General features: G+C 44.3%; 1 protein-coding gene across 1 annotated transcript in view; it reads left to right on the top strand.

The window, feature by feature from the left end:
• The first annotated feature begins 2,832 nt into the window (after positions 1 to 2,832).
• zswim4 (zinc finger SWIM-type containing 4) overlaps positions 2,833 to 14,840 on the top strand; it is a 66,368-nt gene continuing 54,360 nt past the window's right edge. The window contains exons 1-2 of the mRNA XM_033012262.1: positions 2,833 to 3,046; positions 8,170 to 8,371. Coding sequence (XP_032868153.1) covers positions 2,879 to 3,046; positions 8,170 to 8,371 — 370 coding nt within the window. The 5' untranslated portion in view covers positions 2,833 to 2,878. The remainder of the gene's footprint in view (positions 3,047 to 8,169; positions 8,372 to 14,840) is intronic.

A 14,840-nucleotide genomic window follows, 5' to 3' on the forward strand; every position in this document is an offset into this window, starting at 1 on the left:
ACAGGTACATGGATAGCACAGGTTTGGATGGATATGGGCCAAACGCGGGCAGGTGGGACTAGTGTAGCTGGGACATGTTGGCTGTTGTGGGCAAGTTGGGCCGAAGGGCCTGTTTCCACGCTGCATAACTTTATGACTCTGTGTGCAGGCAGATGTGCAGTTGGCATTGTGTTCAGCACAAACATAGTGGATTACTGTGCTGCATTGGTCTATGTTTTATGTTCTATTTTCTATGTATTCAGTCCTCAGCTTTGCTTCCTCTATATGACTGGCATGAAAGGAATATAAACATCTCATTTCCAAATTTGCAATTGAAATTTCTATGGAGCATAAGTTTTATAGTTTAGTTTGCTTATTGTCAGGTGTGTGGCTAGTGCTCATTGTGAACCGAGATACAGTGAAAAGCTTTTTGTCGTTTGCTATCCAGTTAGTGGAAAGAATATACATGGGTTAGCAGGTCAGACAGCATCTCTGGAGAAAATGAATAGCTGACGTTTCTGGTCGAGACCCTTCTTCAGACTGAGAGTCAGGCGAAAGGGAACCGAGAGATATAGATGGTGATGTAGAGAGATATGGAACAAATGGATGAAAGATATGCAAAAAAAGTAGCGATGATAAATGAAACAGGCCATTGTAGTGTTCCACACATTATTCTGGCAGCTAGTTCCATATACCAAACCTCTAAGTGATGGTTGATCAGTCTGGCTGATCTATCTCTCCCTCCTAATCCTATTCTCCTGCTTTCTCCCCATAACCTCTTACACCCATAATAATCAAGAATCTACTCCTTCAGGCAGTGAACTCCAGGTTCCAAGGAAAAGTTCTTCCTCAGATTGCCTCTAAACATGTTACCCCTTTAATTAACTCTGTGTATCTCTGACATCATTTTGTAAACCTCCATTTGTTCCTCCCTCAGCCTCCTCCATTCCAGAGCAGCAAACCCAGCCTTCCCAGTCTCTCCTCCTCACGGAAACATCCCATGAAACTTCCTGGTGAACTTCCACTACTGCATCACATCCTTCCTGCAGTGTGGTGACAGAACTGCATGCTGTACCTGCTGCAGTGTTTTCTCAGGCATTGGATTTGGATGTCCACGTTCCCCTCATTAAATGGTAGAACAAACAATCAGGAAAGCTAATGAAATCTTGGAGAAACAAAGAACAGCAGACGTGGTTTAATGAAATCTTGGTTGGTTCTCGGCACAGTTTGGATGTAGATGTGACAAATTGCCTGGGAAAAATGGGAAAGTTAGAATATATATGGGTGAAAATCTGTGCTAAGCTGAAATGGTGCACAGAATCATATTAATTTAATAAAAGCAGGCTGTACCATAGAACATCATAAGTTAGCAGCCAAAGTTCCAAACTTTGAGTTCCCTTTTGAAGCCGCATGGTGTTAGGCTGCCTTAGCCACTAGCTGGTGGATATCTTTGCTCTTGTCAATTTTTCCTCCTCCACTTGTCAAAGGCTTTGACTTGTTCTGTTAAGGTTCAACCTGAAACATTAATGCTGTTTCTTTTCTCGGAGACGTGGCCTGATCTGCTGAGTATTTCCAACATTTTCGATTTCCACTCTCTTTTGATTTTCTATTACAAGCCTGCCAACAAGATGCTTGACTGCTGATGTCAGTAAGTAACGTTTAACACCATGGTCCTGATTTAGGGTGTCAACCCGAAATATCACCCATTCCTTTGTCTCCACAGATGCTACCTGGCCCATTGAGTTCTTTGAGCAGTTTGACTTTTTCTCCAGGGTAACCCGCACTTGAAACTGCTCCTTCCCTCTTTACCTTCATCATGTATTTGTACACTGTGGACGGCTTGATTGTAATCATTGTAAGATTATTAAGGGATTGGACACACTAGCGGCAGGAAACATGTTCCCGATGTTGGGGGAGTCCAGAACCACGGGCCACAATTTAAGAATAAGAGAATAGCCGAATAGCCTACTCCTGCACCTATTATCTATTGTCTATTATAGTCTATTGTATTGTTTTTCTACTGATTGGTTAGCACGCAACAAAAGCTTTTCACTGTACCTCAACACACGTGACAGACAATAACTAAACTAAACCAACGCAGTTTTCCAGCTGGGATTCCTTGCATATTGATTGCAGCTGGAAACCCAGCCTGCTTTGCAATTAATTTATTGCACTCTTGCACAGATTATTGTGGGTATTAGCAAATCCCCACTGCCCTCTCTGTCTCATACCCATCTCAAGTCTCCTCTTGAATCTGGCTGCATTAGTCCTGTTCTTTAGTTCAGATAACTTTTTGAAGGGATTATCTATCCCGAGATGCAGATCCTGTCTGCTAATGATTTAAAAGGTCCAATGCCAGACAGACAGGAGTATGATTGAGTCAGTCTGCAATAATAGACATTAATTCTGCTGCAACTGGGGGAGGGCGGGACCATTGGAGGACTGGCAGAGGCGATGGCCAATGGAGGAAGGGGAGGGCGGGACATGCAAAAGAGACAGGGTGACAGCCAATGGGCGTAGGAGACTGCGGGACCCGTGGTGGATTGACGGGGTGAGAGCCAATGGAGGAAGGGGAGGGCGGGACCATCGGAGGGCGACAGCCAATGAATGAAGTGGAAGGCGGGACCACTGGGAGATAGACAGGTCGACAGCCAATAGAGGAGGACGAGGGCGGGACAACTGGAAGGCGACAGCGAATGGAAGCAAGGGACGGTCGAGGGGCGGGGTCCGTCGGATGACAGACAGGGACCCGGGCCAATGGGCATTGAGAAGGCGGCCAATGAGGGCGCGCGGGGGGCGGGACGAGCAGCGGCCTATATAAGCGGCGCCGGCAGCCGGCGAGCGGTCAGTAGCGGGCAGCGGACGGAGAGACAGGCGGGAGAGAGAGAGACAGACAGCGATGGCGGACTCGAGGGGGGAGCCGCCGGCGGCCAAGCGGCTGTGCCTCGGCCACTGCGGCCCGGCTAGAGGGGCTCACACCAAGCCGGGCCACGGCAGGTTCCACAAGCCCGACTCGCTGCTGGACATCAGCGCCAAGAAGGTGGCGGAGAAGTGGCCGTTCGAGCAGGTGAGGAGCGATGCGGGAATTAGAAGATAAATAAATCACCTCAGTAAACAAGGGGGTGGTGGGGACAGGCAGGGGCTGAACAATAGGCAATAAACCCCAAGCTGTCACTCGCCGCTCCACGACAACAATCTGACAACAAATTCCTCCTTTAACTTTTACACCACAAACAAAACATCTACGATCAATTTATTTTCCCTTTCCCTAATTTCTCTCCGTCTAATTTTTAATTTTCCCCTCATAATTTCTTCTTCCTCAATCCCTTTTGTTGTACAAGGTTCGTATCCAGAAATGTTGATTGTTTCCACACATTTTTTAAGCATTTGTTTGCTCAGATTGAAGGCTATCATCGTAAAATTGTATTTAAATAAAAGAAGAAATTTGTCCTGGTTGCTGTTAGTTAGTTCGTTTAGTTCCTGCACCTGGCCTGATATTAAACTGGTTAATATATATTTTGTGTCAGAGCTACACTGGGATTACAACAAAATGTATTTGTTAAATCCCCATCATTCAATTAATGCGTCTAGTGGGGGAGAGTATGGAACTGGAGCATAAACAGGAGATAGGCAAATAAAGAAGGGGTAAGAAATTGAGGTATTTGCTTGGAGTGTTTGTGTAGGAAGGAACTGCAGATACAGGATTACACAAAAAGCTGGAGTAACTCTGCGGGACAGGCAGCATCTCTGGAGAAAAGGAATAGGTGACATTTTGGGTTCAGACCCGCTGTGTTACTCCAGCTTTTTGTGTCTATCTTCGATTTGGTTGGGGTGTTGGTGGTAAAAGACACCGCCAGTTAAAGGGAGTTAATTCTCGTGTTAAAGGGAACCCAGGTTGGTTTTGTCAAACTCTTAGAACTCTGCGTTTGAACTGCTTTTTAAAGGTGATTGTAACTGGACAATTTCTCCAGTCTTCCTTCACTGCCCACCACCCCCCTACAGTTTATGTGCATTCTTCATCTCAATGTAAAGATTGACACCCACAGTTGATGTGTGCAGTGGAAATTGTGTCCCTTTCTGCATTGACTGGGGTCTCTGGCTGAGTTTGGCATTCAGTGTTAGTCAAAGATTTAGGCATTTTACAATCTTGTTTTTGTGGTTCAACAGACAACTTAGTTATTTTGCAGTAAATTACTACAAAATAGTTTGGTTAACTGTTGTAATTGATATTTTTGTTCTTTTTTTTACTTCATTTACATAATGATTGTTCCAAACAATGAAGGCCATAAGTTGAGAAAAGGAAGGGCTTTCTTCTGTACATGTAGTGTCAAGAAGCTGATAAAATAATATAATTAACTGACAAATAGGATTGCTGGTGACAACAGACTCCTGCCAGTTTGTTTATTAAGAACTGTGAATGTAACATGGACAAAAGGGTCTTTTTGTTTTCAGAATTGCTAATGGAAAAAATATCAAAGTTGATTTTTATTTGGTGCATGTTGTAAGATGCCTGTGTCTGTGTGCTTATCCTCTTGTTGCAGTCGGTGTCTTGTGTGCCTGCACTAGAGTGTAGATTTGTCCGTAAAGACAAGTATTGTTTCCACAGGAACCACATTCAAGAGGTGTGTGTCAGCAAGGGTGGGAGTGCATTTTCTTGTTTCCGTCAGACTATTTTTACCCACCCCCCTCTTTTTTTTCCCGTTTCCATCTCCCCCAGGGTGTGGGTGGGAGCAGTTGCCCCGTAGGGTCTGAAAGTTGGTCAAGCTAGCCGTGAATCAGGCTTTAGATATTTGCTTTATTCACGTTGCCAGACGTTTGTCTCTGGAGTTAATTTTAAAGTATTGATTGTGAAAAAGAGACTGTGACCACATGAATTGTGTCTTCACCCAAGTATTGAACAAACTGGACTTTTGTTTGTCTGTGTCTGTAGTGGGTCTGTACAAACACTTGGGTAATGTGGGTCATCATGATCTCAGACTTTGGCAGGGCTATCCAGTTTAATCAAACTGATTAATTTTACACTATGTCGCACCCAATAGTAATTCTATAACTCATCAGTCCAACTGTTTTAGTTGTGTATGCGTTGCAGTTTAATTTGGTCCAAATACTGATCCCAAAGAGTTGATCTGTAAGGCTTGTTTTGTAGGGTGTTCAGTAACCTGTCTATCTTTTGGGGGTGTGGGGAATAAGGCGTGTGTTTGAGGGGGCAATGTTTATTGTGGGTGCCAGTGGTCGCCAGGAAAATGATTGAATATTGTTGGGTGCGATGTGATGAGGCTAGATACGGCAGCTCATTAAATGTCCCAAACAATCACCACTGGAAAGTGGGGTTAACTATGAGTGGGTGTGGAAATACAAGTCCCACCAGACAGTCCCCTCGTTCACCCACCTCCCTCCCTGGATGTACCAGTCCCACTACTGGACTGTGACGTAACTCCCTCTCAAAGCTCTTGAAGCTGTAGCATTTAACAAAAAAACATAATAAAGCCGTTCCACTTCAAAGCTGAAATTTCCAAGGAAAGCAGTGTGGTTTGTGGTTTATTGTAGTGTAACTCTCTATTTGCTGTAAGTGGATTAGGACAGATAGAGAGACTGTTTATGTGGGGATACTCTGTCATATCCAGCACAGTGCTGGTGCATTGTAGGAAATGCAGCTGCTTTGGCCAGCACCCTAATAGCAACACACAACATTGGAGGAACTCAGCGGGTCGGGCAACATCTGTGGAGGGTGTGGACAAATGAGGTTTTGGGTTAGGACCCTTCAGACTGATGGAGTAGATAAGGGGAGAGAGTTGGAAAAGAGGTGCAGGAGTGGGCAAATCCTGGCAAGTGATAGGTGGATACATGCGTGGGGGTGACTGGCAGATGGGTGGAATAAGTGACAAAGGCTGGAGGTGAAAAGGAGACAAAAGTGTGTGAGATAAGGGGAGAAGAGGAGTGAAAGTGTAAAGTTGGTGAGTGGGGGGGATGGGGCAGTTATGTCTGTGATAATGACTGAGGGACAAGAATTGGCTGGACCATCTCCAAAATAATGATGCTCTTTGACATCTCGTCCATCAGTGCAATGTCTCGGTTCTGCACTGAAGTGTCAGTATGGTCTCTGTACTTAAATCTTCAGAGCTGGCTTTGAACCCCAACCTTGTGACTGGATGAGTTCTACGGACTGGGCCATGACTGATGCTTTATAGTAATCACAATCATACTTTATTAGCCAAGTATGTTTTGCAACATACCAGGAATTCCATTTGCCAAGTCAGTCATACAAATAAAAAGCAATGGAACACACAAAATACATTTTAACATAAACATCCACCACAGTGACTCCTCCACATTCCTCACTGTGATGGAACGCGAAAAAAAAGTTCAAATCTCTTCCTTTCTTTGCTCTCCCGCGGTCAGGGGCCTCGAGCCCTCACTTGACGGGACGATCTTGACTCCCGTAGCCGGCATCGTTTGGCTCTCTGCGTTGTAGGGCGTTCAGCTCCTGCATTGGGGAGGTGTCAGCTCCCCCACACCAGACGATAGAACCCCGCGTTGGAATGGTTGAGCCTCTGCATCGTGGAGCTCCCGACTAGCCTCTCCCGAAACTGCGAGCTCTCGATGTAAAGACCGCAGGCCCCAGTTGGAGTGATCCCAGGCAAGGGATCGTCTCCAATGTTAACTCCATGCCCCGCTGTGGGGCTCAAAGTCAGCCCGAGGAAGTCTCCAGTTCCATCGATGGTAGGCCGCAGAGTGACTGGAGTTGTAGCCCAGAAAACAATCGCATCTCTGGCAAGATAAGATACTGAAAATAAGTTTCCCCGACCGCCTCCCCCTCCCCCCCACATAAAACAAACTGGAGAACATTTACACAGACTATTCAAACACACTAAAAAATTAAAAAAAGACAAAAAAACTGGCGGGGCTACCAGTCGAGTGGTGCCCCTGGTGGAAAGGGTGGTGTCAAGGAGAGTAAAGGCCGTCTCTCAAGGGGAATCCCATCAATTCAGATGCAGCATTAAGCTGATTGTTGTCTTAATCCACTTTGAACTCCCTTTTGCTGGGAGTTATTTTTGTATAATATTTAAATTGCCTTGCTCACACCTTTAAAAAGCTTAAGGTGTAAATCGCACTTGGTTGACAGTAACAGCATAGAATGTTTAATATAGAATCTTATTGTTGTGGGACATTGTTGAGACGATGCTGTTTCAACTGAGAAAAGATCGGTGCAGTGACCTTCCATGTTTACATATGGAGAGAATTTTAAGCTCCAATGATGTCATTAATAGTAGTCAGGGCGGGAGCTTATTTGAGGTAACACATGGTGAATGCTGCGTGACTGTCAGTGGAAATGTAATGTTTTGTGATTTGTTGGCACCAAGCCACCACTTGAGACTGTTGATAATGTATGATTTCCCAATGTAGTTGTATCACATTCCGGCATCAAAGTTATAATTTACAGTTAATGGGCTACAGACTTCAGCTTGTGGTCAGGTGGGAGTTGCAAGTGTACAGTGAGTGTTCGCAGGTGGTATTACAACTGGAGTCCAGGTGTGAATGTTGGCGTTTGCATCAGAAGATCAGATTGTGACCAATTTAGTTCCAGTGGAAATTCAGATTTTTTTTAGCCTGTGCTTTTAGCAGCTGTTCATCACGTGTGGGAACCGGGCAGTCAGGTAGAGTGCACCATCCGAAGGCTTGTCTTGAATGAGTGGTTGTGTTTTATGCAGTGACGATTGTTAAAGCCTGGGTATGATCTCCAAGCAAACTTCTATTCATGGTTTGGGTGGACTCCATGATGGGTTAAATTATACATGATGGGTGGGAAGAATTGCTCGACTGGCCAAATGATGGTCTTCATGCTTTCCAAATTGCTTTGAATTGTTCTCTCGCGAGTTGGGATGGTTGTTTGTGCAAGTAAACTGCTTACAGCTAACTACTGTGGTTTCTGGGGGAAGAGTGCCTGGTATTTACAGCTAGATTTACTGTCATGTTGTTGAAATCCTTTTCAAGCAAGCAGTGCAGCTGAAAAATTACCAATCACTAGTGATTTAATGCCTGGTGTTGTTTCCATCACCGGTTTATTGAAAGCCAGGAATTTTCACATTACAGGCCAGTAACGCATTGATCTGATTACTCTGACCACATTTTGGAAATGTTTTATTCTCTATTGACGGGGTGCAGTTGTTTAATTTGTGCATTTATTTTTAGGTAGAGGAGCGATTTTCACGAATTCCCGAGCCTGTTCAGAGAAGGATTATTTTCTGGTCCTTTCCCAGAAATGAGCGTGAAATCTGCATGTACTCGTCGCTCAGCTATCAGTGTCAAGAAGGGGAGAAGGATGGTGAAGTTCCGTTCAACAAAGGGCTGAGGTTGTTGGAAACGGGTGCCATAGAGCGTGTCCTGCAAGTAGGTGAGTACACAACCAGGTGTAGGAAGGAACTGCAGATGCTGGTTTACACTGAAGATAGACGCACGATGCTGGAGTAACTCGGGCAACATCTCTGGAGAGAAGGAATGGGTGACGTTTTGTGTCTAGACCCTTCTTCAGACTGAAGGGTCTGAAGCAGGGTCTCGACCCAAAACGTCATCCGTTCCTTCTCCAGAGATGCTGCCTGGCCTGCTGAGTTACTCCAGCATTTTATCTATCTACCTGAATAAGGGCCTGTGCTAAATGTAGATTATTGATGCAGTTTGATGGTACGAGATGTTGGCACTCCTGAAAGCCACTGCTCGGTTTAGGACTTCATCACAGTGATGATTGCACCTAACCTTGTGCACCAAATGTACAGGAAATGTTCAGACTGTTTGGAGAAGGCTTTTACTTTATGCAGCCTGCAATAGGTGGAATGACAGGTCTATTGAGACTTGCAACTGTGAATATACGTTTGTAATGAGTGTGGGTTGAAATCTTTACTTGAAATCACTCGAGGTTTTGTTATGTTGCTGTTAGTGCTACTCGACTGGTTTGAAAAGCAGGTATAATTTTTAAGGAGCCATTAACAAGATCTAGATTACTAACTTGGCATTGAGTAGCATTTAGCAGAGCATGTTAAGTAATGGACTTCCTTTTACGATGCTCATGTGGTCCCTAGACAGTGGAAATGGAGCATTTTCCCACAATAGTGAACTCCTAATAAAATAATTTCAGATGGCTTGGGGCACAACCTTCCATTCAAAAACAAATTGAATGGAGATGTGTGATGTATTCGTAGCTGCACCGACTGCCAAGTGTTTGTGTAGAAGGATTTAAGATTCCAGTTACACTTCCACCCCCATATTTGATGCTTTCATTCTCTCAGTTCTCTACTGATTCATTAGTTGGGAGTATCATTCAGTGCTATACGTTGCCTGCAGTGTCAGCCACAGTTCAATTGCTGGCATTCTTGCCTCAGTACAAGAAAGTTGCAGATTGAAGTCTCACTGCAGGGATTTGAGTGTGGAAGTTAGAAATGATGAGCACTGTCCTTTCTCTCAAGTTTAAAACTGAAACCTTGTCTCTCCATCAAGTGGATAAAGAAGATTCTGACATTCAGTTTAAAGACCAGGAAAGATCTCTGTAGATCTGACCAATATATGCCCTTCAACACAGTTCTCTCTAATAATAATTGGGTTGTTATCGCAGTGCTTTTGTGAACTTGATGTGTGCTAGGGTATAAGCTACTTTATTTCCTACATTACACAGGGGCAGCACAGTGGTAGAGCTGCTGCCGTACAGCGCCAGGGACTCTGGTTCAATCCTCACTGCGGGTCTGTACGGAGCTTGTACGCTCGTCCTGTGACGCGTGAGTTTTCTCTGGGTACTCCAGTTTCCTCCCATCTTCCAAACAGGTTTGCAGGTTAATTGGCTTTGGTAAAATTGTAAATGGGCCCTCATGTGTAAGATATTGCAGGTGTATGAGGTGACCGCTGGTCGGCACAGACTTGTTGGGCCAAAAGGCTTGCTGTATCTCTAAAGTAAAGTGCTGCAAAATGAGTATATTGCTGTAATGGGCTGGCCTGGTGCTATGAAAAATGCTCGGTGGAGGTTCTTGCTCTCTGCCTCAGGAGTTCCAATGGGAGAGATCAGCTTGGACCTGTGCTACTGATCCTTCTGATCATTGATGCTCAGCCTGCTTATCACAGACCATTTGTCCTTTGGAGACAAAGCATTCTCAGTTGGTACTCATTCCAGGTGTGGTTATCCATGTGGATCTGGTTGAGTTAGTTCCTTAAGGTTGGAGATAAGCATCAGATTCTACACTGACATTTTGCCTCTTGTTTCCTTTCGTTGTATAGTTGCCAAGTTTCGATTGACTTTATTCATATTAGTGTCTGAGCAACCTCGAGGCATTTGTTTAACTTTTGTTGCACTTTAACTCCTCATCAGTCTTGCAAGTCTTATCCTTTTCTAGTGGTTGCATAACAGGTGAACCCTGTGCGCAGTTCCAAAAGCTGATTAGACGAGGAGTCAGTAATGGAGTTTTCCTTCATGTGGTGACAGTGCTCCAATGTCTCTGAGTCGTTGCCCTCCAGGCTTCCCTGAACTGATTTGTTTTGGGGTGTGTAATTATGTATAATTCATATCAGAGCTCCTGAGAAACCACCGGCAGGTGTCTGTTTAAAAGCTTATTCTGTCATTTCACTCAGCCAATCCAGCAGCGCACAAGAAAAAATAATTTTGACAGAAGTGTGCACATGTTACATTTGCAATAAAGTGTGAGCTGTACCCAGGAGTTTCCGATAATGACCTAAATTGTGTAATGGGAATGAAAGCCATTAAAATGCTGCTGGAGCACCAATGACTCCTGCAGCCTTGACATGCAAGTCAGCTGTTCTGTAAATTATGCTATTTGTGCAGTACACCCGTTGACATTTCAATTTAGGTTTGTTTAAACTGCATCCAAATTCCCTTAAACAATGCTCTGTTCAATGGGTCCTCTCTCCCAACAGAGATCTATTGCCTTTGACTCTCTTGAATTGTAGGTACCTTCCTTGGCACTATCCTGCAGGTTAATAGTTAGGTGCAGTCATGTAGCACAGAAACAGGCCCTTTGGCCCAACTCGTCCATGCTGACCCAGGTGCCCTGTCTAAGATTGCCTGTATGTGGCTCATATTCCTCAAAATATGACCTGTCTATGTGCCTGCCCAATTGTCTTGAGTGATATGGTATATGCCTCATCCATCGCTTAAACTCACCATGCTCTGAGTTGAAAATGGTGCCCCTCAGATTCATACAAAATCTTGTCCTCTGGTTTTCAGTATGTACTCCTTGACCAGGAAAAATATGTTTAGTATATCTGAGTAAAAATAAACAAGACATCATGATGATTAGCTAACTTGCTGAGTATACAATGCTATATACACTTGCTCTGACAAAGAGCATTGGCACAGTGCCAATAAAATGGTGGCGTGTGATGCCCCCTTTTGGGGCTGGTTCAATGTGCATGGGAATGCCCCGTCAGTACAGAGAGGTGCAGTCTGCAGGAAAGGTCTGTTTTAGCTCCATTGGTTGGTTGTCAAAAATAGGAACAATTTTGTGTTTGGCATGGGCATGGTTGTCTAGTTCATATTTCAATTAATCTGGAATTAAGTTTAAGGACAAAATAGAATAATTTAATGTAAATTGAATCTTTTCTCATTTGAAGGGACAGTTGCATCCCATGTGTGTATCCCTCATCATCCCTGACCTGTGGCTCAGTTCTGTTTGGCCTGCTCACTGGTGGAAAGTTATCATTGCAGGTTTAGAACAGGTTTACTATGGATTGAGAGCAGGATCTAATCTGGGATAGTGTTGACAGCAGAAAGTTTCAATGGCCATTTGTGCATCAAGGTCACGTGTTCATCCTGACCCCATTTGTCCATTTGTCATCTGGTGCTGAGGCCCAAGGAGCCTTACCTTTGGCCCTGGAGCTTCTCATTCTGGACTGTATTTTATCCATGCCAGGCTGTATTTTATTCCATTGAGGTGAGAGTAGTGTGGTTGGAAGGATTCTTTGAAACCACCACCCGGGTATTGCATTTGAAGGCAGTTACAAGGTAATGGTTAGTGTCCTCCTTGGTGGATTGGTGTTGTGCATAGTTCTGGGCATCACATGTCAAAAGATGTAATGCTTCAAGCAAGATGCAGAGGAAAGTTTAAATGCCTGGAGAGAGGACCCCGTAGAGTGACAACTCCCATTGTTGGAGGGATCAACAACTAGATGGTATAGAACAAGGCAACAAGGATTGTTTTATTAAAGGTGGTGATTGGGTTCAAGATAGCATGCCAGGTAGAACCAGAGGCAGATTCAATGGTTGAAAAGGGAGCTGAATAAGTTTTATAAAGACTTTTATAGAGCATTTACAGGACTATCAAGGCAGTGGGCAGTGGGACAAATTAATTGGCCTGTGTGGAACCTGAGCATTAGCTGATTTGTGTACAGTAACCATTTTGAGATGTTGTTTCTGCAGGCAGGCAAACTGGCAGCAGTATGGAGGACTATTGACCCTATTTAATTTATTTGACATTGTCTATGACTCTGGTGCTATTTATGACTTCCTTGTCCCTGATGGTCTAGCCTTTGAAAATCTGGCCAACTATGCTTTAGTTGCTGATTTATCCCATTTAGGAAGTTTTTGAAGACCTGTTTACAACAGACCTCTGGTAGATTAATTGTAGATTATTTTATAAATGTGAAAGTACAACTATAGATTCTAATTTCATGCTGTGTGCCTATTTTAAGGCAAACATTTAGATATGCTGATTTTTAAACTGGCACTTGGATTGAGGTTTTTTGTATAACCACCTGTAAATTGGTGCTTCAACTTAGTACTGAATAACATAAATCCAACATTGCTGGTGTATTTGGCACAAATGGATAGGTGATGTTTTGGGTCGGAATGTTTCGGTTTTATACTTTCAGTTTTTGAATGATGTGGAGTAACTGGCGATTGATGGTTTGTTGTAACTGGGAAAGGCCACAGTGATTAAAATATTCAGCAGCAGCCTACATGGTTCTCCTACATGTGCTTGTATTATCTGTTAGCTCCTATCCCCGATTATCTTACCTTTTCCTTTTTCCAATTTTGCTTTTCAAAAAGTATTTTAAAGGATTCTGTTCACACAGCTGTTTTAGTAAAGAATTCTACAGGATTCCCAAGAGCCCAGTGTTACATTTTATATGTTTCACTGCTGCCTCGTCTACAAAGGATTACTAGTTTATTCAAAGGACAAATGAAGACTGCTTTTTCAAGCTGGGAAACCTGGGTCGAGTCCACTGTGTGGTCATCTCGGAGGGATGTGCTTGGCTTCTGTGAATATTAAACCAGCTGGTGTATCTTTGTGAATCCTTGTTTTCTAAAGCAAGGGACTTCTTCACACAAAGGGTGGTGGGTGCATGGAACAAGCTGCTAGAGGAAGCAGATGAAGCCGGGACTATCCCAACATTTAAAAAACAGTTATACAGGTACATGGTTAGGACAGGTTTGGAGGGATATGGACCAAAGGCCGGTTTGGGCAAGTTAGGCCAAGGGCCTGTTTCCACACTGTATCACTCTATGACTGCTTCAGGTAGCCTGTAAATTGAGCAGCTTCCCAGCAAAATCTTATTGTCCAAGCTTTGTATGAGACTTCTAACTATCTAAAGCGTGCAAGGTGTTGGCTTGCACAGGTTGGCTGATTGGTCCTGCTAGCTGTGTAGGCCAGCAGGATCATGTGCTAATGGACAAAGCTCCTTTTCGTGTGTGCTAGGAAACTCCTGGGAAGATTACCCACAACCATATGGCTTCAAAAGCACACGGTGTTGGGGGTTCAGTATTGATGTGGATAGAGAACTGGCTGGCAAACAGGAAGCAAAGAGTAGGAGTAAACGGGTCCTTTTCACAATGGCAGGCAGTGACTAGTGGGGTACCGCAAGGCTCAGTGCTGGGACCCCAGCTATTTACAATTTATATTAATGATCTGGATGAGGGAATTGAAGGCAACATCTCCAAGTTTGCGGATGACACTAAGCTGGGGGGCAGTGTTAGCTGTGAGGAGGATGCTAGGAGACTGCAAGGTGACTTGGATAGGCTGGGTGAGTGGGAAAATGTTTGGCAGATGCAGTATAATGTGGATAAATGTGAGGTTATCCACTTTGGTGGCAAAAACAGGAAAGCAGACTATTATCTAAATGGTGGCCGATTAGGAAAAGGGGAGATGCAGCGAGACCTGGGTGTCATGGTACACCAGTCATTGAAAGCAGGCATGCAGGTGCAGCAGGCAGTGAAGAAAGCGAATGGTATGTTAGCTTTCATAGCAAAAGGATTTGAGTATAGGAGCAGGGAGGTTCTACTGCAGTTGTACAGGGTCTTGGTGAGACCACACCTGGAGTATTGCGTACAGTTTTGGTCTCCAAATCTGAAGAAGGACATTATAGCCATAGAGGGAGTGCAGAGAAGGTTCACCAGACTGATTCCTGGGATGTCAGGACTTTCATATGAAGAAAGACTGGATAGACTTGGCTTATACTCGCTAGAATTTAGGAGATTGAGAGGGGATCTTATAGAAACGTACAAAATTCTTATGGGTTTGGACAGGCTAGATGCAGGAAGATTGTTCCCGATGTTGGGGAAGTCCAGGACAAGGGGTCACAGCTTAAGGATAAGGGGGAAATACTTTAGGACCGAGATGAGAAGAAACGTTTTCACACAGAGAGTGGTGAATCTCTGGAACTCTCTGCCACAGAGGGTAGTTGAGGCCAGTTCATTGGCTATATTTAAGAGGGAGTTAGATGTGGCCCTTGTGGCTAAAGGGATCAGGGGGTATGGAGAGAAGGCAGGTACGGGATACTGAGTTGGATGACCAGCCATGATCATATTGAATGGCGGTGCAGGCTCGAAGGGCCGAATGGCCTACTCCTGCACCTATTTTCTATGTATC

Source organism: Amblyraja radiata, chromosome 35, assembly GCF_010909765.2.
Source record: "Amblyraja radiata isolate CabotCenter1 chromosome 35, sAmbRad1.1.pri, whole genome shotgun sequence".
Lineage (NCBI taxonomy): Eukaryota > Metazoa > Chordata > Chondrichthyes > Rajiformes > Rajidae > Amblyraja > Amblyraja radiata.